At 41.1% G+C, this 27990-nt stretch overlaps 3 protein-coding genes and 1 non-coding gene across 7 annotated transcripts in view; 2 read left to right on the top strand and 2 right to left on the bottom strand.

The window, feature by feature from the left end:
• Window positions 1-5021, top strand: part of raver2 (ribonucleoprotein, PTB-binding 2) — a 36265-nt gene extending 31244 nt beyond the window's left edge. Inside the window, exons 17-18 of one of the 3 annotated variants that reach the window (XR_003886295.1) lie at window positions 2-2991; window positions 3568-5021. Coding sequence is in view for 2 of the 3 variants with exons in the window: in XM_011615148.2 (XP_011613450.1) it covers window positions 2-145 (144 nt within the window). In the remaining variant the exon portion in view is untranslated. Of the gene's footprint in view, window position 1 lies in introns of all 3 variants that reach the window. The other 2 variants (XM_029828357.1, XM_011615148.2) reach the window with 2 other exon arrangements.
• jak1 (Janus kinase 1) lies at window positions 4997-22879 on the bottom strand. Of its 2 annotated transcripts, none has more exons than XM_029828356.1 (25): window positions 22525-22879; window positions 17462-17673; window positions 16478-16601; window positions 14895-15048; window positions 14553-14704; window positions 14077-14345; window positions 13767-13876; window positions 13429-13614; window positions 13141-13298; window positions 12695-12809; window positions 12368-12566; window positions 10516-10625; window positions 10004-10156; window positions 9794-9881; window positions 9591-9718; window positions 9310-9448; window positions 8462-8613; window positions 8206-8356; window positions 7677-7765; window positions 7392-7584; window positions 7191-7315; window positions 6619-6791; window positions 6371-6488; window positions 6166-6276; window positions 4997-6050 (listed from the first exon to the last, which is right to left on the bottom strand). In XM_029828356.1, the coding sequence occupies exons 2-25, from the start codon at window positions 17664-17666 to the stop codon at window positions 5958-5960; spliced, it is 3495 nt and encodes a 1164-aa protein (XP_029684216.1). In that variant the 5' UTR covers window positions 17667-17673; window positions 22525-22879; the 3' UTR covers window positions 4997-5957. The 2 variants fall into 2 exon arrangements, with proteins under 2 accessions (XP_029684216.1, XP_011613438.1); XM_011615136.2 differs by lacking the exon at window positions 22525-22879 and adding an exon at window positions 19047-19331.
• Window positions 21238-21311, bottom strand: mir101a (microRNA mir-101a). The gene has a single exon (NR_105283.1). It is a non-coding gene; the product is annotated as a microRNA mir-101a (primary transcript).
• An 800-nt stretch (window positions 22880-23679) lies between the features above and the next one.
• On the top strand, window positions 23680-27853 carry ak4 (adenylate kinase 4). Its single transcript, XM_003974407.3, has 5 exons — window positions 23680-24112; window positions 24661-24780; window positions 25733-25905; window positions 26191-26309; window positions 26606-27853. Exons 1-5 carry the CDS (start codon window positions 23971-23973, stop codon window positions 26742-26744), a joined length of 693 nt encoding a protein of 230 aa, XP_003974456.2. The 5' UTR covers window positions 23680-23970; the 3' UTR covers window positions 26745-27853.
• The last annotated feature ends 137 nt before the right edge of the window (window positions 27854-27990 follow it).

Below are 27990 nucleotides of genomic sequence, written 5' to 3'. Positions count from 1 at the left end.
GCAGAACCAAACCCGGGGCCATAAGAGGGAGTACCCTCAGCTGGCGGTGCAGGAAGTGACCCCATCAGATGGCGCCTATATTGGGCAGCACTCCCAGGGTCTGGGAGGACAGTACGCCGACTACTTCAAGAGGAAGAGGCTCTAGTATGAACCAAAGCCCCTTAAGCATAAAGTTTCTGGAAGGCGGCGCACACACCACCCTCACCCCCCTGCTGGATGTCACAGCTCCCTCTAGTGGCCTTTCTGTGGCAGCCATCTTGCATCCTTATTGAATGTAGGGCTGCAAATGGCTCAGGTGAAAGTAAGCCATAGCGCTCTGATTTCATCACAGCACACACACGCACGCACACGCGCACACACAGCGTTGCTTTTGTCCTGTTTAAGCCTTAACTCTCTAAACTGTCCTTGTATTTAACAAATATTATCTTGTACATTTTCTAATGTCATGTCAAAGCCAACTGTGCACGTATGTAATGGCTGCTTTTGTATTTGCAGCCAAGTGAGCTACAGAACCTCCCCACTGTCCATTTTCAAAGAACAAAATATATTCGCTGACGCACTCAGATCTTTGATTAGTCAGACCGATGTGTTTTTTATCTGATCTCTGAGTCCATTTTTCCTTTACTTTGATCTTTGGAGCGTGTGTGTGTGTGTGTGTGTGTGTGTGTTTTTATGGGTGCTGATAATGCTGTTTCTGTAGGAAGTGTCAGCCATTTCGATCCCAGCCTTTGGGAATACATCAGGAAATAAAAAGAAAGCATCAAAGGGCCTGAGCCGATCATGGCCGTGATTGTGACGACGTACAAAAGCTTCCCTTGGTGAATGAACCTTTCATAGAAATAACAGGCAGAAAATAATAAGCTGGTGTAAATACAGTGTGATACACGCTATCTAAAGCCATGTGTAACAGACGGTAACATATTTAATGGACTTTTTTTGGCTCCTTTATGAGCAAATTGTGTGATGTAAATTAGAGACAAAGGTTCTTTTTTTCTTTACATACAGTCTCTTTGTATTATTATATTCTTAGGCAATTGGGATAATTTATTATCACTGAATCTGCTTTTTTCCCATTTAAACCAAATAATAGTCCAGTCTCGCCATCTCTCTTCTTTGTGATGTATATTTTTTATTTATCTTTTTGATGAGAGCTGATGGGACTGTCACAGGCTTTACTTTCTTTTCCAGTTGCCATGACAACATAAATGTTTTACGCTGGATCGTTGCATACAAAGCACAGCAAGCTGATTTTGTGTGTGTCGGGCACCAATTGCTTTTGTTAATTCGTCAGCTGCTACGCTTGGCCCATACATCAGGATTGTGTCTGGTTCGTAGTGGACGCTGGTAGAATTCCTGCACTTTAATTTAATATTTTTAGGTGACACTAATGTTCGTATTTGCAGAGTCGCTTTTTTTCCCATCTGTTATCACCAAGGGACTGCCAAAATAGACTTTAGTCCGGGCTTTTGACTGGTCTTTAAATGATTCAGTTATTTCTTATTATATTTTCGAGGCGAACATTTTATTATTAATATCAAGGTTTGTTCTGTGTGCATCGAATAAACTGGCAATAACAATAATACAGCAGGTGTTCGACTTCTTTAGGAAGATGAAAGTGACGTGTTGCTGTTTTCTTACATAAAGTCCATAAACTGCAGTCGCATACAGGTGAAACATCAGGTGAGATCAGAAAATGAGGCCAGTTTTGATGGTTACAGGTGAGTCTGCTCATGTCACACATACACACGTCAAATGATGGATAAATCCTTTGATCTGAACAGGGAATCATATTTAATACAAAGCAGCATGGAATATTTGACACCAGATACTTCAGGAAACAGCGAGGGAGGTATTGTTGTCATTGGTGTGGATTTTAGAGGACACATTTTATAAGTTGCTGTTTAAATGATAGTTCTGCAAAAAGACGGCACATTGTTTGTAACAGAAATCCATCGTCGAATCGTCTCAGAAACAGCTTCCATGACGCCGTCGTCTGAGCTCGTATGCTGTCTGGTTTTCCACTTTTAAATAGCAGCGTGAACATTTGAGGACCAGACGTCTGGCTCAACACGCTGCCGCTCCTGTTGAGGATGAGGGTTTGGCCGGCAATTGCTGTCAATTTTCTCTTTTTTGGTGACCTATGTCAGACTCACATTTGACATTTTAAGGGCCAATTGGAATGTCAGGACTTGTTCTTTCGTTTTGGTTACTAAAATTGCATTTGAAGCAAGAAAACATAATGTTTTGTATTTTAAGTGGTTACAGTCAAGGACACATGACAAATTGCAGCACCTCTGTGTGTGTGTGAGTGTATGTGTGTGTTTTAAAAGATGAGGTAGCAGAATTGACAGGGCTGCTTGACTTTTTCTTCTCTAGTCTGCCATGCTGCATTCAAGGGGCTTCAGTTTTTTGCTGGCTTTGTAGTTGGTTTACCGCTTTGTCTGACTTCATTTTCATCCTTGTCATTGTCAAAACTATCTTAGAAAATGTACTGGAGTCCAAATTCCAACTCTGATTTGATGCTTGTGTACCGTGAAACTAAGTCTAAAATGAGCGAATATGCCAATTTAAATCCCAGAAAATCTCCTGTTTGGTTTTCTAAATTGCACACTGGGTCAAACAGACGCGAAATTGTCTCTAGGTGTGGGGGGTTTGCATTATTATCACATTTATCTCCTTCCAGATAACCCTGGATCAGATTCAAACGTGCACCTTTAGTATTCGTTTGTTCATCGTCAGGCTGCGAAGCACCCAGCATTATGAGAGCAAAACAGAAACTATATTATAGCATTTGTCTAATCACAAGAAAATGAGTACATTTAAAGTCAAAAGAACGCAAAGCACTTCAGTACCGCTGTCCCAGAACAAAAATCCTACAGGAACTGATGAATAACGAACCCATTCTGTCCGGAAGGATTTCGACGTGATGCACTTAATTGGAATAATGAAAAGTGGCGTTTAGTAGTTTGAAAACGGCAATTTATGTCGAAGGTAAGAGTCGCTGTCTAGTTATGAGCACTTCTGTTGTTAGATCTTTGTTCCTGGATGGTTACGTTAGAATTTCTTGCCGAGTTACTCTTTTAAATGCCCGCGATAAAGAAAAAAAAAAAAGACCATTGTTGCTTGGATATAAATCAAAACTTCAGCCGTTCGGTTGTTGTATTGTGTTTTGCATATAAGCTGCTCACTTGTTTGTGTTGATGAGGTGTAATTTTGTGCATATCGAAGCGATAACTCACAATTCACAAGTCGACGTTGTTTGTTGAACGCGACGATCAAAACTATATGCTGCGCGATGGCGCCCTCTTCTGGTTGTCCAGCGAAAATACAGTCAAACTAAGCCATGAATAGCCAAAATTACGTTTGATTTAAGACAAATTTCACCGTTCATTAAATTAACAGTGCGTAGGTCATTAGGCCTTTTTTAGATTAGCAAATAGAATTATAACCGCCTATCAGATTATTTCAACAGCTACAGATTTTGTGAGATTTGATGGTGCTCTGCGTGTTTCAATAGGCTTTAAAATGCTCAGATTTAGTTAGTTTTTCCATCTTTTGTGCTTTCAGAATGCTCATCCCCAGGCTCAAAATGACCCAGGTATTCACCCATGTTCAAAAAGGATTCTGAGTAGTTTTGTCAACATGTGTTTCCACATCAGCTGAGTATTATTCTAAATTAATCAATTATTCTGTAGCCTATATAGTATTTGTATTTTCCAGCTAGGGTGTCAGAATATTGACTGTAGATTCTCAAGAATAACACATTAACACACCTTCTCATTATTTAAGTCATTTCGTATTATATTCACTCGCCTTTTGTGGCATATTTATTTAAGGTGAGTGATTTTTGGGTGAATCAATATACACTAGCTAGGTAAATATCACGCTTTTTCTGTGTATGTGTAATAATTGATAATTGAACTTTGGGTCTTGTGAAATTTAAGATTGTTAAGCTTGCTGGTTTCCACGAGATTGGCTCCACGCTCTTCAGGCTGTTGTGACACAAGGAGACACTTTTTGCTGCGTCTTTCACCTTTTGTTTTTCTGACATTTAGCTTGTGTCACTGTTCAGAAGGCAGTTTTTGACCGCACTTGCAGCCACCTTCTCATTCTGGATGATCCAGTTTTTGTGTAATCAGCATTTTTCTTTTTTCTTTCAAATACTGAAAATAGTTTTGTAGGCCTTGACTTAGTTCTCCCAGTATGTCTGTGGCAATATTACCCTTAAACTGCCTTCTTATTATAGAACAATAAAAGTTGTGATTCAGCATTTTTCTGTGTTTATTAGGAATTGTTGTGGGGAAAATGTGGGCTTGATTTTTTTTATTTTTTTGTGCCTCTGTGAGGTCCTCTGATGATTGTACCTGAAGGGATCTGCTTCTCTGACCTAAAAGCACAATCGCTCACTCTCTCACAGTCTCACACACACACACACAGTCACACTCACTCAGACACAGTCACACACACACAGTCACAGACAGTCACACTCACTCAGACACAGTCACACACACACAGTCACACTCACTCAGACACAGTCACACACACACAGACACAGTCACACTCACTCAGACACAGTCACACACACACACACACACACTGTAAATGCTTCTGGTGAGCCTGCTTCCATCTTCAGGACTGATGAGTTTGTGTAAAGGCGGCCTGGTGTTGGTCCGTCTGACGACGCTGCCACTACAGTTGCTATTTTTACTCAGACAGGAAATGTGTAGCGAGGCTGACTTTGCTGTAGAGAAAAGTGTGTGTTGATTCTAGAGCTTTTCTGTAGATTGATCGAAATCTGCTGTGATTTCTGCTTTCTATCCATGTATACTCCTTTGACTGAAATATAATGTAGATTTTACAAAAAAAAAAACCTAAATGGCACTGCTGTGATTTTACTGTGAATGAGGTCTTTCCAGAAGAGTTTAAGAATGCCGACCTACAAATGTAAGATATGGAACCCTTTTTAGGAGGTAAAACATTTGGAGTGACACAGACATTAAACGATTGCTTTATTATTGAAATGCGTAGTTATGCGTGTTTATCGGCCTTTCCAGGTCAAAATCTCTCTTTAATGTTAAAAAATGTGGTTTTTTTGGTCTTGTTTGGAGCAGAAGGAAATGTATTAACTAATACTTGCTCTTCTCCCAACACCCGTGATTAAAGCAGCGGTTGAATTACACAGAATGGACCTGATCCGACCTCAGAACAGCTGAGAGACCAACAAAACCCTTCTGCTCACACTATTCCTTGTACAGATTAAATGTAGATAACTGGGGTATTATGTATCATTTAAAAGACAAGTAAATGGATACAGTTAAAAGAAAATATACATTACTGTGGATATTCCGTGCCCATGAAATAAAGGTATCTAAGATAAACGTGCAACTAATCCACCGGTTCCTTGAAACCACCGTCTAACAATGGCGACTGTCCTTTCTTCATTATACAGAACAGTGAGTATAGAGACATACATCCGGCGGGTGGAAAAATTATACTGTCTAAAAATGTCTGAGTTTTAAGTGCTACTAAAAGAGCCCACGTTCAAATGACTGATTACCCTGCAGACGTGTGTGATTAGCTGGAAATTGATGTATTTAGACCATGAGTTCTCCTCAGAAGGCATCCAGGGAACTGGGAAAATCTCATAAACCCTCAGATTCCATTTTACCGTCTAAGGTGGCAACGATTCCTAAAGCACATTAGTCATTTTCAGAATGCTACTAAGAATGTAAATGACAGTAAATATAGACGAAGCTCAGGGGATTCAGCTTGACTGATTTGTTTATCCTCAAATAAAAGCGCTTCAGCCTGAACCATTAAGTCTTTGCCTCGGCCGGGGATGTCTGGCGGAGCTTGAATGTGTGAAGCTGCAGGACAATCTCCATGTTGTTTCACATTCCTGATGTTTGATTTGAATTCCAAGGCCTTTAACGTTTGTGTGGTCGTGGTCGCAGCTGCTACAGCATGTTGCTCAGCTCCTTGATCAGGGCTGTGAAGGTAATTCTCCTCTCAGGCTTTTGGTCCCAGCACTTGCGCATCAGCTCGTAAACCTGCCAAAGAGGAAAACATGGAATGGCTGCTCCGACCAAGCATTCAGGAGGTTGTAAATCCCCCCAAAAGCTATTAAACGTAAGGCGTTTGTATATTAAAGAAGCAGCTTCTTACAGCCTCGGGACAGCCGTCGGGCTGGGGCAACCTCCTCCCTTCATTCAACATCTTCACCAAACGCATGACTGTCATCTGGCCGTGAGTGCTGCCGATCATGTCCAGGAAACACTGCAGGGGGGGGAGCAACCTTACTCATTACTGTCTCACAAAGGTGCAGCACACGTCAAGATAAAGCAACAGGGGGAGGATGTGACCCACTGACCGTCATGGGACTCTTGGAGGAGTCACAGTAGGTGATGAGTTCATACAGCGTCACTCCAAAAGACCAGACATCTGAAGCCAGATAGAACTTGCACTGCGTCAGACACTCCGGCGCGTACCTGGGGAAAAAGAGACACTTCTGAAACCAGCACCAGCCGTTAATAAACTGGGTTGGAAGGAATCCAACATTTCACTTGTATTTATTGAAATGTTCTCTTAACCCCGCCTCCTTCCCGTCTCGCCACCTACCAGAAAACGGGGCTGTCGTTCTCGTCTTTGACGGTGTAATAGCCCTCATTGTCTTTGATGCACTTGGTGAGGCCAAAGTCTCCGATCTTCACCGTTCTCTCATTTTCCACCAGCACGTTCCGAGCGGCCAAGTCCCGATGGATGTAGTTCTTAGAGCCCAGATATTCCATTCCCTGAACAACAATAGTTATGAGCATTCGATATCTAAGACCAGACCCATAAAATCACTTCTTAAATAAAAGTGACAAGGTACAGAGCTTCATATGGTCACAAGCAGCATGTTAAAGTTTTGGGTCATTATTAACCAAACCCAGGTGAAAGTTCTTGTCCCATTTTGACACAATAAAAGATAAGGAATTGCCTACTGATTTACTTGTATGATCATTTATTTATTGTTCTTGATTCTACACACACATCACGTACTCAAAAAGCCAGAAGGTGTGTAGGCGTGGCTGTTTTTCTTTTCTGGCTCTAAAGCCTTTGTGGCCTGATCCTGTCAGAGTTTGTAATGTCTAATAATTACAACTATTTAACACTCAGGAATCAGGAATGAGGAAAAGAACAATCCTCACCTTGCAGATCTGAACAGAGTAGCTGAGTAGAGTAGCCAGACTGGTGTCTTTCTTATGCCTGGGGAGATAGTCCTTCAAACTGCCCAATGGGACATACTCCATGATCAGCTTGTACGCCTGACCGCCTACAGACAGATTTAAGGCACAAACACAATCAGAATTCCTCAACAGACGTCATGCGTCCGTACGAAAGAGGCTTACCTTCTTCTTGGCAGATGCCCTTGTACCTGACGATGTTTTCGTGGAAGAGCGCCTTCAGGATGTCTATCTCACGTGAGAGGTTGGTGCCCTGCTCCTCCTGTTTCTCAGGCTTCAGTGACTTCACCGCCACCAGCTCGCCTGTCTTATCTCCTCGTGGGTCGTAACGGCACAGCTCCACCTTCCCAAAGTGCCCCTGTGGAAGAAAATGGATGTTTTATTCCTATTAACCGTAAGGTCTGATGTACAGAGGGAAAAGGAAAAAGCATGAGTTGTAGAAGGCCGCACCTCTCCCAGAGCTCGATATTTCGTGAGGAATCTTTTTTCAAATATAGTCGGATCCACCTCTGCAGTGGGTTTGGGTTTGATGGATGGATCTGAGGAATGCAAACATGTTGAGATACACACATCTTTACTACAACCACATGAATGTGTTACAAGAAGACTTGGCGGTTTTCTAACAGTCACCACACAAACTCTACTTTGCAGCAGTAAATTTTAGTTTAACGAATACAGTTATTCAATCGTATTTTTAATTAAGTTATAGTCTGTCAGTGTTGTTGCAGTTGCGCGTTACAGCCAGCAGGTGGAGGAGTAGAGGCAGTTGTGCTACGTTCAGGCCTCACCATCGTCTCCAAGTGGCTTTTGTGGAATAAAGGTGGAGCATGCTAAATATGGTAATTTTTGTCAACAGACCTCCCACATTGTTAATTCTGTGGCAAGAACACACAAGTACTGCAACTTCTTACAGACACTTACAGAACAGATGCCATAACTGCAGTGAGGCCATAGCTTAAGGAAGAAAATTCCAACTTACTCTTTTCTCCAAGCATGTCTATGTCTCGGACAATAGCCCTGAAGAAAGGTCTCTTCTTGGGGTCATAGTTCATGCAGTGGGTCATCAGTTCAGCCAGCTCTTTGCAGTCCGGTGTGGCAAGTTGGCACTTAGTTTCATAAAACCTCTCCTTCTGCTCAAAATAATGTTATGCAGTTACTAACACGTGGAGCAGGAAACTATTCAGGAAAAAAGACATCCCAACTGTAACGTCTGTCACTGTATTTGAGCCTCGAACCTCTGTAAGTTTCTTCTCTTTGAGTGGGACCTCTCCATCATAGCAGATCTCCCACAGGGTGGTACCAAATCCCCACTTGTCAGCTGCGACGCTAAGCGACGACATATTCTTCACACACTCTGGAGCGATCCAAGGGATGCGATGCACACACTCTGCACGAGCAAAAAAAGAATAATAAAGTCATCTTCAAGAGGTTGACGATGATCAGAATGGCTGGAAGTAAAGAGGAGAGGTAAAAGCAACAGAACTGGACAAGGTTGGAGGAAGGAGATGATTGTTAATGGACAAAAACAAAGTGCAGTGGTCTACTGGCAAGAGAGAAACGCCCTTCTTTTTTAGCACTTTATCCCCTCTAGATATGCATCAGTGTTGTCTAAATTATGGGGACAGAAAAAACGTTAAGAGTTCTGGGACCACAAATGAGGGACATCTGATGGCCATTTAACATTGAAAAGTTTCGAATTTCATTTCACCGTCTGGTATGCTGCTCCATACGAGCATCAACACTGTGTTCTTTCACGCACACTCTCTAGCTCTTACAGGCAAAACGGAAATATGAGGCCATCGTTTGAGGGGAATTGTGCAATAAGAGAAATGGGTTGGCCGTGCCATTTCCCTGAAGTCAGATTACAATTTTACACAAACTCTTAAAGAGGAAAAGAAGCAGAATATGTACAGATTGTCTGACAAACAATTGACTTTACTCTTAAAGTGATCAGCAACACCTACTTTCTAATATTCAACTTTAATTTTAGAGTAAAAGAAAGTGGAAGTTATGGAAATTTCCAGAGAGCTGTTAGGTAACCATTTAGGTTTCATTTTTACTACGCACAGGAGTTTTTACTCACCCTCCCTTGTGAGGACTGTAATTGGAATGCCTGGGTCACTGAGCTTGATGAAAGGCCCACCTTCATCGATGCCCAGCCCATCTCTGGCCAACAGAATATTCTTGGCACAAACAAAGCCGTGGACCAGCTTTTTGTCCTCCTTTAAAAAAAAAGCATGCACAAAACTACTCTGTTAAGAAATGATGTTGAACTGACCTATTACGGCAACAGTAATTCACCAGGGAAATGGCTGAATCCCCTTCCATTCATATAGTTCGAGTCTGCCTGTTTCACTGACTCACCAAATAGCTGAGAGCTGAAGCCAGCTGCTTGGCCACCTGAAACTTCCACGGGATGCTCAGGGGGCTCTGTTGCCTCCTCATATATACATCAAGTGGTCCTAGTTGGACAAACTCCTCAACCATGATATCTGCACAGAACACAAGCATATGTCGAACACGTGTCCACACTCTCCATCATACGAGAGGCTTCAGCATCTACTTACTCTCCTGATGGTGGACGCAAACTCCGTACAACAGCACTATGTGTTTGTGGGACACCTGTCGCATCATGCTGGCTGTTTCAAAGAAAGCCTGCCGACATTCACAGGAGCTTTGAAACATGTTGCTAATTCTAAAGCTCGTAATAGCCAAGATCTGATGTGATAGTTAATAATAAAGTGACATTTACAAATAACACCGGGTCTTTGTCTTACCAAAGAGATGTCCCTGTGTCCATAACTCAGCAATTTCAGAACCACCTTGACCTCCTGGAAAGAAGAGTAGCCTGCATCTTCATCCTCTTCACTTTTTACCCTCAGTGTTCCAGAGTAAATATTGGTTCTTGTCCCTCGGCCAAGGTGCTCCTCCTGGTGAACACAGAAGAAGTAAAGTATTAAGAAGAAGCAGCAAAATAACTTGATTAATTGCACCATTATCGGTAGAATGTTTCTGTTAAGTTACAACCACAACTTAATGTTAATAATAATAAGTTGACAACATCAGCCTCATCAAATAAATAATTACTCCCGATGATCAAGCATTTAGATTTGTGCATCTGTATGTTCAGAATTTAGATCCTTTTCTCTCTCCTCGTCTCAGTGTAATGAGACCAGGATCTTAGTCAGGATAATGCTATATCTCTTAGCTTTTATCTGCACTTCCCAGACATTCTACACCTGCATGAGAAAAGACGTAGGTGGCAGACACAACTGGAGACAAGTGGTACCTGTTCAATGTCCTCCTTGAGAATGCGATGGAAGCTGAGCTGACTATCTGGCATCGGCGATGGATGAGTAAGCACTCTGTCTTTAGTGACCACCAGCAGGTTAGAGATCTCTACAAGACAGCAGAGCCACACTGAGGGTTTACATGAGGCTGGACACATATGGACACCATGTATTTAACAACAATAAAAGAAAACATGAATGTGACATAAATGCACACTAGCTTGCAGTCCACCAGATAAGAACTCACAAATTTCATCAATACAGCACTGATGGAAATACGGGTGGGACAAGATATCCTGGCATGAGATCTCACAGTATTTATAAGTCATATGGGGGGTATGAGAGAGTTAGCGTGTCTGAGTCTGAAGGTAAAATCATCAAAGATGCCCCCGCCACATATAAAAGTTATGAGCGGCAGCATTTTGGGTCGTACTTGACACCTAACTTTTAAGTTCTAGTTTCAGACTGGTATAAATTGTCAGTTTACGTCTTGTTTTTAAAATTTTTTTTTTAATATTCAGTCTGAAACTAGAATCGGGAGTTCAAAGATTCAGTTTACTTGAAATATGAGAACAAGATGCGCAGGTATTGTCGACCCGTCAAATAAAAGCACGGCTATATTTCCAGTTGCCATTTTGGTTTTTCCTATTTCAAAATATCGTGCGCTGAGCGCATCGTTCTACTCCTGTGAACAAGAGTGCTTGTTGGCTGCCAACAGGTCTCATGTGCAGCAAGTGCACGTGAAGCCAAAACATGTCTGAGCCCAGGCTACGCATGCGTTGAAAGCTGTTACAAAAGCGGCAGGTTGTGGTTTCAGCGGGGACATGATATCTGCACTCCATCAGCATCACTCAAACTTGTCTTGTTTATACGCTCTGTGTTTTAACTCGCATCCCGAATATTATTAACTTAACTATTATAACTAAAATTAGGTGCATTAGGTAACAACAACCTCAACCACAATCTTTGGCTGGAGAGATACATCAATGAGTTGTTGTTACTGACCTTATTACAGCACGACAGTGTTCAATTTTTGTCTTACCAACACAAAACTAAGGTGAAATATTTGCATTTCAACCAAAATATATCACACACGAAAAAACAAGCCTAGCAGTCCATTCACATTTACACAAACAGCTTCATTGTTCCCCCACTGAAGTAAACACAAGAGCTACTTTGAACTCCGGAAAGCCACATTTTCTATGTTCCTTCCTGACACCATTGCACACCCAAACAGATGCTTTGCGTGCTTACTTCTCCTTACCCTCAGAGCCACACAAACAGACGTATGCCTTTTTCTGCACTGTCAGTGCCCCGACCTTGGGGATACGTATCCATGTCTTTATTGATTTGGGGCTATATTAAGATGTTATATCATTTCTGTCTGCCAGTAAACAACAGTGCTGTACTAGGAACCTTAAAGGCATTAAAAAACGATCAATAAAGGCTTCAAATGATAGCATGTTGTGATGCATGTGGCGTGTAATTGGATGATATATTTCAACAATGTTAAGATAACATCATTCAGTAGCTGTTTTGCTTTTTTTAGCCAATATCTCCAACCATCTGCCTTGAGACACTAACTAGTAAGAAACTTGGAAATAACTACGGTAGTTAAAACTCTGTTATTGTAGTGTCTCACTTATCCAACTTGTTTTCAATACTTGAGTGCACGCATGATGAGGTCATGACAAATTCTTTTATCACATCTATCACACGTTTGGTGGCTCCTTGCATGACAACTGGTTTAAATAGCTTGAGTTCATATGTTCTGTCAAAGCACCAAAGAAAGAATTCCTGCATAAAGGTGATTATCTTGTCACGCTCTGCTTGGGACGTGTATAAGCTCACCTCTCGGCTGTGGAGGGCAGCAGCGGCGCAACTGGAAGTGGAGGTTATCAGTGCGGAGGCTTTGGCTCTCCAGGTGTTTAAGTAGCTCTGCCAATGTGGGCCGAAATGTGTCCGTGCCATACAGTCGGAAACCATCAGGGGACTCTTCAATCTGGAAGTTCTTGTATTGTCGAACGGGCCGAGTTTCCTTCAAGTCAATCTGAACAGAAAAACAGACGGCCTTTAAACTACGCAGAAAGCAAATAGTAAGCAGGGACTAATCTGAGACTCAAGCAAAGAAGACATTCGTTGGTTTGGCTGATTTGTCAGAATAAAGCACAAGTCTACCTCAGTGCAGACCACTGTAATGATGATGTACTGGAAGTCAGTGCAGCTCCAGCGCAAGATGTAGGTACCCTCTTCATTGCCCTCCTGACGGAGCTTGTGAACAGCGTACTCAGTGCTTGGGTTTGGAAAATACAATAAATCAAAAATAAACAACACAGGACATTAGTAAACTTCCCTTTTCTTTATTTGCCTGTTTACTCGTGATAAAGATCATTTTAGTTTATCATCATGTATGATAAGAAGGCAGAGCTGTGCAACGAAAGACAAATATTCTATTCAGTTTTTCTTTAAACTCTTTGCTTGGATTTTATGTATGAGCTCTGTCCTGATAGAAAAAGGGTAACGGAATGGAAGTTTCATGATGAACATGTCCAATAAACTTCAAATGTCATTTAACATTATTATTTTATTTGTGATAACACATGCACACACTCGCCAGTACAGACCTGATGGGTCCATGGCAGCTGTTACGGATGTTGCGCACCACTGATTCAGGGGCCACTTCTTTGCACAAGTAGTGATGGGCGTCCACTGTCAGCCGGAAATACCCATCAACAAGAGCTACAAAGGACAAAGACTCGGCCCTGGAAGCCATTTGCAACTCCTGAAAAGGAAGGGATGAGGGACAAGAGAGAAAGAGTCATACAAAATACAAGTACACCAACATTTTCCAGCTGGTAAAACAAGGTTTTGAAAGTGAAGTCACAGTTTTTATTCAGGGACACTGAGCTCACCATCCTCATGTTGTCCTGTCTGTAGATGGTGACAGTTGTCTTTTCTTTGATTACGGCGTGGGTGATCTCATGGAAGTCGCAGAACACCGCCCATCCTTCATTCTCCTCTTTTTTTTTGTCGCTTTGCTGCTTCCCGTCAACCTTGCTCTTCTTTGACTTGGGCTTGTCCTTAGAGACCACCGATGTCTGAAAGTTATATATATTATAGAGCACTCAGGAATCATCTGCTGTTAGACCATTGGTTTAAACCAATCAAAGGAAAGAATTGGCTGATTGCTGCTTCTAAACTGTTGGCAGAGTTTTGAGTGGGATTCTTGGTCACACACAGTTTCACTTACTGTATCAGGTTTCTTCCTCCAAGAAATACCCGTGGTGCCAGTAACCAGGACCTGCATGTCACGGCTCGTCTGCGTCTTCTGATCCTGGCTCGAGGTTTTGTTGCAATACCCTAAAATCACCATGCAAGTGTTTACCCACAATAATAATAATACAGGGAAGTGAAAAAGTTGGCTTGTTTAACAATTTCATAGGGGTTTTTTCCCAACAGACTTGAAGTTGATTTGATTTGTATATCGTCAATTGTATTTATATTGATATAAACCCATTCAAGACATTGGTATAAAATGATGATTTGATCGGAAAACTTACCATAATAACCTCCATTGAAGAGCTCTCCTTCCTGTGCTACAATGAGGGAGATGGGCTCAAACACCTCACTGCCCAAGCCGCTGGTCAGCCCCTCCAGTGTGGCCAGATACTTGATCTTCAGGTCGTATGGTGTGATGTTGCTGTCCCTGATGGTGCGCTGATGGAATTCACTCAGGAACTTCTTGAAGACGTTGTTGATGCGGATGCGTGTCATAAAACTGCGCTGCTTAATGCTGCGGTTCAGCGACTCTGGGATGAAACGTTTGTAACTGGAGAGGAAAAATAGAGGGAAGATTAATTCAGAACGGCACAATATGCAAATCAATATGCAAATATGCAAATTTCAGGAAGTCCATATTTAAAAAGAAATCTGTGTGAGCCAATATAAATAACTGTCAAATTTTGCAATATCAACATTTTATCATAGACACAACGGAAGATATATTCTAATAGTCCGCGTTTTATTCTCATTTTACCTGATATCATGTGAGCCTGGTACACTCATGTTTGTTGTATGAGTGATAGCAAGCACAGCCATCCCCAAACACTCATTTTCTATTTCATGTTGCTCTGCATCTGAATGAGACTTCCTCAGTGGAACCAAACCTTTATGAAAGCTGTGTTGGCCCTGTGCAACAGAGGATGTGCAAATACACAATTATAAACACGATTTTTTTTTTAAAAAGACAAATAATTGCAGAGATCGCTTGTGTTGCAATAGTTTAGTAAAGTTCAAGCTGCATTTGCAAATAATGTTGCATAATTTCTTTACAGTCACAGAGGTTTTTCTTTGGAAAGGCCAAGTAGTGAATAATCACCTGGTAAAACAAGTAGTCAAGAGAAGCAGCATCCAACAGAGGTGTTCCCTCTGGCATCTTCTCAAGGCTGAGGCTCCCTCTGAGTTTACTGATGCAGTGTCTCCAAACTGAAGACTCTCCTTCAGTGTTGCCATGCCAATTTCTGAGATAAAATCTGATGCAGGGTGGAAAAAAGACATGTAATGTATATAATATAAAGCAAATCACGACAGATAAGTAATAAAAAAACAGTGAGTTCTTTTCTTTAAGCACTCAACTAACAAGGTTTTTAAAATGACTTCCTGAAAAAGAGAATGTTGTGATGGGATTTCTGCCAGTCGTGACAGAAGTGCCTGCCATTCATTTCCTGGTATGTACTGCTCACAGAGGTTTGAAGGGTAATAAAGATAAGAAGCTGCGACCAAATACTTTGGACTATGCCTAAGGGTTTACACAATCTACAAGAAGAACTGTTCTGTTCCCTTTGTGTTACCTGGGGTAAATCAACATTAAAAAAGTCAATTCAACTTTTTATTTCTGCTCTTTTTCTGCACATTTCAATTAATGTTTGTGTAAATTGCTGAAGGGGCACTTCCAGTCAGGATACATGAGGGCTTTGAAAGGAAACAGATACCATTACACTGTCCGCTCACTCTGATGTAGCTCACGATCATCGACCACTGACCCTGCTGCTTAGTTTATTTTGGGGGAATAGTGCAATCTGCAAATTCTAGCATACTAACATAGTAGTTACAACATAAAGAAATATTAACAAACACAAAACAAGCATTTGAATAACCTCAAGGTGGTCATGGAAATAAACAATAATTAATGACACAATTGTGAAACGTATATGATATTTTGCAGGACAAACCCAGATCAACCATTATAGCAATATTAAACACAAATGTCACATAACACAAGTTTATACTGTGTCTGAGGCACTACTTGCTAGTCAGGGCGCACAAGAGTAACCAAGCTGGCTCCAGAAACAGACACAGAGGCGCTGTTCTCTCCTCTTGCTGTCTAAGCAGAGCATGGAGGAAGTGCAATTCACCCAACAGCAAAGTTTTCATTCCTCTTCGCATTAAATGCAACAACAAAAGTTTACTCTTCAAATGGACAGCAGCAAACTCTCATGAATATACTCGACATAGAAGTGGTGTTAGTGATCTCTCCAACGGAACACAAGCACGCACAGCAGCACCTCCACTCCAACAGCTTCCACACTAAAGCTGATATAATATGGATACAACCTTTGGACCCACAAGCTCATTCAGAAAGATTTTTTCCTGTGCTACATGAACCTGTTGCACAAGGCTGTCATGAAATGACAAGATAACTAAACTCTTTACCAAATGTTCAATGCACGTCATCTCTGCATCATCAAACAGTTAAAGGACTAACTATTCTGCTTCCTCATAACAAAAAATTTCCACATCCAGGAAGAACTAAGATGTCAACCTTTTACGCTCGCTGACATTTCTGTGTGTGTGTGTGTGTGTGTGTCTTTGACTGACATGATTTAACTTACGGTAGATAGTGAATAGAAAAATTCTGAAATTTCACTCCAACTTATTTAGCTGCTTCGACATGGTTCTTACCTCATGCGATAATGCAGCTTCAGACTTATTTCGTCCGTGACTGTGAACTCGTAGCTGGGTGGGTACCACATGCCTGCTTTCTCATCATACAACCCAAACAGGTTATGGCACAAAGGAGAGATAGCTGGCAAGAGAAAGAGAAAAAGAGATGAAACAACAGATGTGTGTACAGAAGAACATTCTGAATGTGACATCAAACAGGCACTTAAAGCCCTTCTTGAGAAAGTGAAAACAGATTAATATTAAAAATCATTTTGTTTTGGCCTGACTGGCTGAACATTTACAGTAAGGCAGTCGTCTTTGGCTGCCAGTATTTTTTCTAAGAATTATTGATTTTCTAATGCATTTTTATCTGATATGTTGACAGCTCGAATAGCAGCACTTAGCCAATAAGAACTAATTGATGCCATACGCTTCTGCACATGTTGTAGTTTCAGCTGCTGTTTTTCCTTGTTTGGTTGTTTTTATCTGAGTTTCCCTTTTGGTTCCCTTTACATTTTCAATATGATAACCCAGTCAAATATAACTCACTATTTCTGGTGTCAAAAAATCAGAAATCACACTGTTCCTCATCACAGCCAACTGTGAGGTAAGAGTGTCAAACTTTTGTCAATCCCCAACAGGGAGAATTTCCAGGTCCATCACAAAGCTGGTCCTGTAACTAAGAACCATGCCCAGCTCCTGTGATGCAGATATGCTAGGAATGTACAGAAGGGTGGATGTTGCACCAGAGGAACATCCACTCTGTGGTCTGTCTGCATAACTACCGGTACTAAAACCATAAAGCGATCTGCAGAGAAGATGGTGCCCATATCATCTTTGTTTGGCAGCTTCCTGCCAACACATTCACCTGAACATATTTGATTGAACTTTTAGTGATTTTTTTAATCCATCTGATAGGTATACATTTGCGATTTGGTCATTTAATTGATCACCAGTGGTGTACCTGATTATTAGACATATATCTAAGACCCAGTCACTTACAGCATTTCTTGGCAGCTTTCACGCAGAGCTCCTCTGCAGTGTAGCAGCCGCTCAGGAACTCAAGCTGGTGCACAATCGGCGTGTAAAAGTGGATCTCCAGCCCAAAGGTGATGGATGGAGGAGAGGAAAGATGAGCCCTTCTACCTGACTTCCTCATCTTTCCACAGAGTTGCCTGCTCAACTCCATCACCCACAGAGTTGGCATTCAGACACTGTAGGTGTGGAAGGAAAATAAGAAGCGACATTTTAACCTTGATACCGAGTATGTCAGAGGACACAATATACATATCAAAGACAAAGTAGCAAACACTGTCATCAACCACTACGGTACATCTGTTAATACATAAGGCAGCAGAAGGAAAAACACGTTTAACAGTTAGTTCCATTTCGATTCTCTTACTCCCAGAGTTATACCCACCACAACCAGAGGAAAAACTATTACAGCTCATGCAGGTGCATTAACCTCAACAGAAACTGTCGTGACTTGACAGGAGAAGTACAGTCCCAACATTTACACCTCAGAAACCTTTTTAGACAAGTCATGGCGGATGTCTCACAAGCATAAAACACAAGTGCGCTTCCACACACACAGACACTCAGACAGAAAAGAGGTAGATGATTAGCTGAACTCAAATTGCCAGTACTCATTTATGTCAGAACAGCTCATCAGAGACTCATCTGCTTGTCATTTATGATTTAGTTGGGGTGTTGAGCTCCTTCACTCTTCTTTAATTATGAGTATAATTCTCAGGGCTCAAATGTCAACACAAGCACATCCCTGGTTTTAAACAAACAACTCTGAAAACTATGGATTATGAAGAGCTACAGAAATGCTGTGCTTACTTTAAAATTTAGACAAATATTAGGAGTCTACACTTTATTAGATTCGAACTTTCTCAATAGTAAAAAACACGCACTTCCGGTCTGAATGCCTACATTTAACTGGTTAAAGATTGCAGAAAAATACCACAGTATGGCAGAACAAACGGACATTCGAGCAGCCATTTCCCATTTTTCCTGCGCTCCAATAAGTTATAATCAAATTCATCTTTACTGTATTTCGCTGCACTGGTGAGCAACATTTATCCAGTAGGCACAGACCATACATGGATACAAATTTGTGACGAGGCTTTCGGTTTCTCAATCGAAAGTATCTATTGTAAAAACGTCGACTTCCATCGATAAAACACCAATATTATTGAATATCTAAGAATATGACGTCAGCACCGATCGCGTTTAGATGAAGTCAAAGTTAATGACAGTGACGTAGGGATGAGATTAAGGCATTGTAGAGAGATTAACTCGTAGTTTTCGGCACATTTTGGCTGAGTTCTGATCTGGAATAACTAAATGGATCAGACTGAACACCAGCCCTCACATTAATCTGCTTTATTTGTGTCTCTGGCTGTGGATGGTTATAGTGGCAGGCGGTCAACCTAGCCTTCCGGACAGAACAAACACAGCAGCTGATGTTTCGCCCACGTTAACAACGACAGAGACGTGCGTCAAGGCCAGTCGGCGATTAAACAGAGATCAGACGACAGATATTATAAAACTGTTAACCTGTTAATCGTTATCTACTCACCCACAAGCTTAGCCAGGCAACTGGCAAGTTACTTCCGTTTGGTTTAGTACATTAGTCTCCAGTAAAAAAAAAAAAAAAAAAAAAGTCGCTACCGCGGCGTTGGGACTTAAAATATCACGTATCGGCAGTTTGAGACGGTCCAAAGGAAATATCCGATATCCCTTATGTATGATAAGTGAAATCAAATCGGAGTTTTCAGAAGGTTTTTCGCAGATGTAGTCGCTGGTGGCTACCCACGTCTGTTCTTGCTAACCCTGAGAAGTCACGGCCCCTTTCCCGAAACCTACGTCGGTGTCGGTGTCAACGGAAGCAGCTGATTGGCTGCTGCAGCCGTCAATCAAAATGACGTAGCACAATTGCGCATATAGGCAAAAATGAGATTTTAGGTGGTCAACTTTAACATTATCACACAATATATTATAATATATTGTTAGCATAATAAAATTATGCTAAATTATACATATGTGTGTATATATATATTTTATTTAACTTGGGATCTTGGATTTGAATGATTAATAGAAGAAATACAGAGATAATTCTCTATGCAGAGATTCTCCGTATTCCTACGATTCTGCATTCTTATCACCATCCCCCTACCTGGAAAAACACTAAACATTTAGTTAAAATGATCAAGTGAAAATCAAGTAAATATAACAGTAAGCAACTATAACTAACTGCCCCACCCCTTTTTTTTCTCCTTTTTAGAATAGCTTCAACAGTTAAGTCTTTAACGTAGACAAGGGGAAAGGGGGGGTCAGTAGAGCTTTAATACATCTCCAAGAGTGGGTCAGATGAAGACCTAAATGTGTGCATAAAACAGGAGTCCTGTTTCCCCCTATTCACATAGTTCACCTTTTACTTGGCATTTACCTCACCTCTGCACATAACAAACTTTATTGCTTTGTACTTTTTTGTAGTTGTATCAGGCAAAATGTAAATATTCTTACGATTACACAATGTCAGACAATCAGGGTTAGTGTTTATTCAAATAAATGCAAAATCTATACCTAAAGTTGGGCTTGGTATGTGCATTCTATTGTCTTTCTTACTTTGCTCCCAAATTCAAACAGGTCTCATTAAAATCTGAGTAAGCATGTCATCGAAACATAAATTGACAGCTGTTGCCAAATGTTACAAAACCAGTGTGATATTAGGGAATTAACACAGATTTGAGTTTCTGAAGCAGAAAGCTTTTTAAAAAATGGATAAAATGGAAGTATGAGGACAAGCACAATGGGTGAACTATATAAAAAGAGGAACCAAGCATACCACATCAAAGTACAAGCCTTTTGTTTTTATTAAAGGAAGTGCAATGTTGTAAAAAGATCTAAAACCTGTATGTCAAACGTGTCTGTAAAAACAATACGAGCATTACACTCAGAGCGTTCAAATAGGTCCTTTAAAAACATTCATATATACTTTAAAAATTTACCACAATGTATCATTTGTGAGAAAAATAAAATAACAGTGCATGTTGACACAGAAGTTAGAGCGAGACAAAAACAAGACAGTGGGGATTTCCACCACAGGATCAATTAACACCTTAAGAAATGTACAAAATGAACCAAACTTTATCCGATATGACTCAAAGGGCATTGACGACTGAAATTATTTAAGATGTATTTGACCCTATTTAATTTGTCACTAATAGGAAACAGTCTGGTGTAAATAACACAACTGTTTTGTCAGAGTTTAGTCTTTATTTTATATTCATAAACATAAATCTCACACACACCTGGAATGGAGATATCGTTACGTTGACCAAAAACCCCGTTCAGAATGAATCGTTACCTCTCCCCGTTGACCACATCAAAACTCTCTGATAATGACATACAGCGACAATTATTTCCCCAATATGAAAAACAAAGAAAATATTTTAGGATTTGAAATAACTACGTAATTAAATAGACAAGGTTTTGACATAATGAGGTTTATTCCAAACAAAGGGATGAAGTGAAGCAATTTTCATATTTTGCAAAGCAAATTCATAGTTCTGCTGATTTGTAAAGAACAGATTTATGACTGGACAAGCCACAACAAACAATACACAGTATTTTCATCTCCCCAAAATTAAAAACAGGTAACATCAAGCATCGCCCCCTCTGAATCAGGCTGCCACAAGTTTTTCTTCTCTCTGGTCCACTTGGCTTGGTTAACCCAACTTGCTCTGGGTGACCGTGTTAAGTTGGCAGCCATCCTTCAGTTATCACAGTACTGTACCTTCGATGGGGACAGCATCAGCACTGTGATAACTGAACCAGGGCAGCCCGTCACATCTAGCAGTCCCACACTTGGCATCATCCACCCAGGGATGAATCCTAAAGGAGCTGTTTTTAGCCACTACATAAGATACACATATCCATCAGCAGACAAGCAACAGTCTAACAACTCTTCTTATTGGTGCTTTATTTTTGATGTGCTTTCTTCACCACTGATCAATATTTTATCAATTAAAATAAATTGCCCTTTAATAATAGGAATTCCCAAGCCTATAACATTTTTGAGAAAAAACTGGCATTATTGCAGAACAATCCCAACAGGAAGAGAAAAGGTGCAAACATAGAAACTTTGGATAATTCATAATTATCATTACTAGTGGTAAGGATAAATGTGACTTCTATTTCCTCTCTGTTGTTTTATTCTTCATCCTTTCTGAACCAATATTTCGTGACTTTAGACGGACTTCTTCGCCCCAACTCCTTCCTGTTGGGACTCAACTTCTGTGTCTGATTCATACCAACCACAAGGCCGAGTGACGTCAAACTTGTTATGATTCCGCCGCTGGCTCCGCCCCCCTCCGCGATGCGTCGGCGTCGATGGCCGACGTCTCGGCGGCTGCTCGGCGTCGTCACTCCGCCCTCCGTACTTCATGTAAACAACTCCATTAGCCCCTGCGCGCCGCACACGGAGCCCGGCCAAAAATGTTCCGTGACAGATGTTAAAAGCAACATGTGAAGGCAGAACAACTAAACAGGGCGGACCGGGAACACTCGCGGGTCCGTTTGCGGTCACGTACGATAGGGAACGCGCAAAGAAAGCGCGTCTATACTGTGGAAACCCCAATGTAAACACAGAGGACTCGCGGATTCTTTCGCCTATAAACAGTGAGGTTAACACCCAAAAAAACACCACCTGGGCTGCAGAAGCCCCGAGATTAAATTTGGGGAAAAGCTTGCTGCTGTCTTTAACACATGAATAAAAGTTGGACAAATCAAATGTCGACGTTACCTTTGCCGCGACGTATAGCGCGCATTCGTGTCTAATCAGACGCGAAAAGGTCTTTAATACGCAGCAAGAATACAAACATAAATACAGTATTTGAACGTAATACTGTGCAGCCAAACGTTAACGCCCAGCATTGCACACACCCCTTTCTAAGGCAAAAACAAACATCATGCTGTATGATCCAAATAAAATCCTTTATTCTCAATTATATTCCATCCGCAACAAAAAGATAAGAAATATGAGACTCACTTACCTGAAAATCCCTCGTTTATTCTCCCCTGTTTACGTGAATATTTTTAATGACGCAGCAAGACCACACGATGCAACGTGATTGTCGCCATTTTTTGTTGTTATTGAATTCTCCAAAGCCATGTGACAAATTCGCAATCATTTTAAAACGAACCTTCCGGTGACTGAGACTGAGAACTGGTTTCGCAAGGCTAAGAGAGGTTAATCTTCGGAGTTGTTTGTCTGATGGATTAGACAGGTTAGTCCACTGTCTGGAGACTGAAGCCTCTGCGCAATATTTGACAGCTCCCGGGACGCAGCCGCCGCCGTACGGTTCGCAACAAGTCCTCAGCCCGTTCCTCCCGACCGCAAACGTTGCGCGGAATGACAGTGACTCCTGTGCTGTTGGGCGCGCAACTGCGCAAAAAAGCCGTGGAGAACAACAACCCCATGAGCCACCACATGCAACCAAAGTGTAACGCAGCTGAGAGATCAGTGCTGGAATGCCAGATTTATGATGCGGATTCGCAATGTGAATCATCATAAATAACATTTGTCGGCTATTTATGCAAGAACTAAACGATAAAATAGGAATTTATTTAGTTTTTTTTTTTGCCATAATGCCGCAAATGTCCTCACTCATAAACGACGTATTAATATCAGACTGGGTTTAATTATTCTTAACATTATTAGTTTTATTTGTAGGCCTTACAAACAAAGTGTTTACACTTTTACTTTTGGAACGCATTGTCGCCACCCTGTGGACACATCGCGTATGACAGGTGCAAGTCGCAACAACTGCTCTGACAAGTTTTTGGGGACAGGAAGCGCGACATACAGTACAAGTTCAGTCCGCTTAAGATGCCGCTGCGCAAGACACGTTTCAACACGTCTCGGAGTTCCTGCAAACATCTCAAATCCTCTATGTTAAAAGGTTTCCCCATAAACCGCAGAAACACTCCCACACTGCTCGTACTCTGCCTCTCTTTCTTTATTATTTTTGCTTTTAGCCAACGTTTTTCTGTAACGACGATATTTGCAACATCCCCCTCGTGGCTTTCTTTCACGACTCGTTTATCATTTCTATATTTGATTGTTTTTTCGTGCGTGAGCAGTCATCCCCATTTTTTCTGGATGCGCAGAGCAAAATAGGGCGTTGCAGCCAGTCCCTCATTGATTCGCAGAGGAAAGTCTGTCCTTAAAGACGCAGCTCAGCGTGTATCCGTATTAAAGTTTAAACGGGGGGGGGAGGAAAGTTGGCGAAGGCGTTTTTGTTTCAACAAAGAGTGGGGGTAACTGAAAGACCATTGGAAAGACATTTACAGAGGTTTGAAAGCGCACATCCAAACCTGGGGTAGTTTTGACCGGGCAAGACTTTAAAAAGTTTGATAAGAAAAAGACAGAAAGAAAAGAAGCACCCAGTTGGGCATTCCAAAGATTTTTGAACAGCTGGATCTCGGTTTCGACAAAAATGGCCAAGCTGTTCCGAGCTGTAATCATGGGTCCACCAGGATCGGGGAAAGGAACTATATCCAAGAGGATTGCGCAAAGCTTTGGTTTGGAGTATTTATCCAGCGGCCACTTTCTGCGTGACAGCGTAGCGGCAAATACAGGTAAAACACATCCAATTTTTGTGAGACTTTCAGAGTTCACCCAACAAGTAATTTCTGCTTGGAACGTGTTTTTTTTTTTAATGATCTTAAATTACCCACAGATGCCATGTAACAAAAAATAAATAAAGTCTAACTTCAACCACATTTTCTATTCTAACTAAGGCAATTCGGAACTATAGTGCTGCACTTATATGTCATATTGGCAGGTTAGTAGAATATTTTAGTTTATCATAATTTTTTACTTTGTTTTACTTAGCATATGACTTCATGGTTTTTTATTTTCTTTTAAACTTGATTTTTAAATTGATTTAGGGTACATGAGCACTACTTTAGTTCCATCCCCCCACTAAAATCACGACATATCGTTGTGTCTCTTTTAAATTGTTCAAATCTTTAAATTCCAGCAGGAGCCCAGAAGTGTGCAGTAGCACACTGAATAATTGTCTAAATTCTTTTGATATTATTTGAATTAATGCACTGAGACGATGTATATGATTAGCATTTAAATTGACCTGTCTTGTTGACCTTCTTTACCTGATGTGTGTTAGAGGCAGGTGTGCTGGTGAAGTCCTATGTGGACAGGGGCATACTGGTTCCTGATGACATCATAACCAGACTGATGCTCCCCAGACTGGAACAGCTGAGCGCTCACAGCTGGCTGCTGGATGGTGAGAGACACAATAGTTTTCTTTTCATACATTCATATGATTGTAAGTGTTGCTTTGTTGTCACAACTTTTTCAACTTGAAAAGACATGGTGGCGTTTTGGTAACCTGGTGCCTGCCACTCCTCAAATGCGATTGGCTGGCCCAGGTCCTGCCTCCAAATCACCAGAGCTGGGCAGCTGCTCCAGACTGTGGGACAGATGTTGTCAACTGACAGTTTTTCAGAGTAAAAAAAGTCAAAGAAGATTTCTAATTTTAAAGTTTTCCTGTTAATGAGCGAGAGTCACTCTTTATATATGTTTCAGTTTTCCCCGTCTGTGGCCAAACTGCTTGTTGAAAATGAAAACTCAGGTTGAAGCTGTTATTTATCTATTTATCTTTTGAGTGAAACGTCCCTTTCCAAGTTAAATATTAGTTACAGAAACAGGCTGGTTGGCATGACGATTAAACTTTGACACGAGATCACTAAACAAATAATTTTGTTTGGCAAGTGAAAAAGTGCAGCCAAGACACACACCAACCCACACACACACACACCCACACAACAACCCACACACCAACCCACACACACCAACCCACACACCCACACACATCCTTGCACTTCTATCATTGTGAGGACTTCATAACCTCCCCAGCTCTATACTCTATCCCCAGCCGTCACAACTAAACCTTAACCTTTGCCCTAACCTTAACCTAAACCCAACTCTTAACTTGACCTTAAATCCAAGGTTGAACCCTGACACAGACCTTTGACATTATGAGGACCGGCCACCGGCTACCTGTGCCCCAAAATGCAAAAACATTATTATTTATCTACATATTGTACCCTCACAAACAGGAAATGAAGAGGATCAATGACCAGTTTTGTTAAAATGCATTTAAAATTGCAGACTGTTTACATTTTGGAATCGGCTGATTAAATGATTAACTGCCTGTTTAATGGATCTCTTTGTAGGTTTTCCACGCACGCTGGTGCAGGCCCAGGCTCTGAACCGTTTGGTTCAGCTCGACCTGGTCATCATCCTCAACGTCCCTTATGCAACTCTGACGGAGAGGCTGAGCCACCGCTGGATCCATCCCCCCAGCGGCCGAGTCTATAACATGGGCTTCAACCCGCCACGAGTGCAGGTGTCACTGCTCTTTAATGTAGTTGTAGGACCTTTAGGGCCTTTGTTGTTGCTACATGAAATCTTTAAAGATGTTTAAAACCACTGATTAATCTAATTTAGTCCTTCCTTCTCCCACACACAGCTTGTCAGCCCGATGATGAAAAAATGTACCCTACTTACTTTAAACGCTGTCTTTATTCTGCTAGTTTAGGTGACGCTGCATGGGTCATCACATCACCCTTCTCGGCTGTATTTCAGTTCATGGTGCAGAGTTGACCTTTGTTGTGTGCGTAACCTTCCTCAGGGTAAGGATGATGTCACAGGGGAGCCACTGGTCCAGCATGACGATGACAAGCCTGAAGCTCTCATGGCCAGACTGAGACATTACAAAGACGTGGCCAAACCCGTCATGGACTTATACAAGTCAGTAAATGCCTCTGCTCCATGGTTACACTCTGGATTTATGGCAGTGCTATTCCCACCCGCTGCTAGAAATGCACATTTATTGTAGTGTCAGTCTATGTAAATCTAGCTACAGACAAAATTTTATTACAGGTATAATGTGTTATAATTTATCTTTATACCATCACATATAATTGAAATTCTGATCAGAATTTAATGTAATGGGAATATTTCAAATGTTTTATACATTCAAGTGTCCTTATTAAAAAAATGTTATAGGACTCAAAGATTTTACCATCATTTCTGTCCTCTCTTAGGTCAAAGGGAATCCTGTACTCATTTTCTGGGACGGACACGGATCGGATTTGGCCTTATATCAGCTCTCTGCTCGTCACCAAGTTGCACACACAGCCCACAGACTCCTTCCAAACACACACGCCCACAGTGGCTGAATGAAAGATGGGTCAAAGCTGCAAGTTTCAGCTGCACTGATGAAATAAGTGTTCTCATTCAATTATTGTGCGTCAACGTTCCATCGTTAGGTTGATTTTTGCATTATCATAATGAAATATTGAATAGCCCCATATGAAAACGAGCTGAATGGTAATAGAGTTAATTAGAAGAAACATTTCACATCCCTTTGCACCTGGCGTTAAACACTCATTCATGGAAGCTTGAGTGATCCGGAGATTGTAAACAAAACTAATATGTTAAATCCACCCTGATGCTATGAGTGAAACGTCTGTAAAACCATGGTCAGTTTGGAACAAGTTAGAATATTCCACTGAAAATACTCTTAGCCAATAATGCTCAAAATCTGCTTTAAACGCTGGTTTCGGAACATTTCTGCAGGTCTCTTGGGGAAAAGTAAGGTCAGATGTAGTTTAGCAGTGTAGTTTAACAGTGTCAGTGCACTGACAGGTCGACACATTCCACCAAAACCAGCTTTTAGAGCATTTAGTCTCGTCTCAGTGGTTCACAAACAACATTACCGACAGGATGCAACCGTCTTTTTCTCTTCACACTAACACTGACAAACATCGCGGGTTAAAAATAACTTTCTGCAGGCTTGGATGATATAAGTCGATATTATATGTTGCTTTCATGTAAATGTGCAAGATGGAGTTGAATCACTTCGTAACAAGAAATGTAAAGCTTTAAAACCATGCAGGTCACATTTACTGTCTCAGTGGGGGTTTTTTTATTTAATTTTGTACAAATCACCGGACTGTAGCACCAGTGAACAGCATCAACAAGCTATTATGATTTTGACTACATTTGACATCCCAGTAAAACCTTCACGCACCTCAAATTTGTCCCCTAATGACGTTTTATGTCTGACGGTGTTTCTGTGTAGGTTTTTTTCATGTTGTACAGATTAAGCTGCCTGGAATTAAACCACCTGAGCAATACTTTAAGCTGTATTAGTCAATAGATGCTGTGCCTCATTATTATTCACATGTTGAAGAACAGAAGTGAAACATCGAACACTCTGTTTTGCAGCTGATAGTTGCTGGCAAATCATGTTACATTAAAAAAGGCAATAAAACTGTTTTGCTACCTTGGTTTCTCTATTTAAGAACCTTTTTTTTTACCTTCCTGTATATGACATTTTACACAAACAGACCATCAAATTAAATCAATTCTTTTTTTCTTTTGAAATGAAGTTGTGTAATGTTGCATCAAACAAAAATAACTCAGA

Source organism: Takifugu rubripes, chromosome 20 (genome assembly GCF_901000725.2).
Source record: "Takifugu rubripes chromosome 20, fTakRub1.2, whole genome shotgun sequence".
NCBI lineage: Eukaryota > Metazoa > Chordata > Actinopteri > Tetraodontiformes > Tetraodontidae > Takifugu > Takifugu rubripes.
Note: the sequence above shows the minus strand (reverse complement) of the source record. Positions and strands in the feature narration are given on the sequence as shown.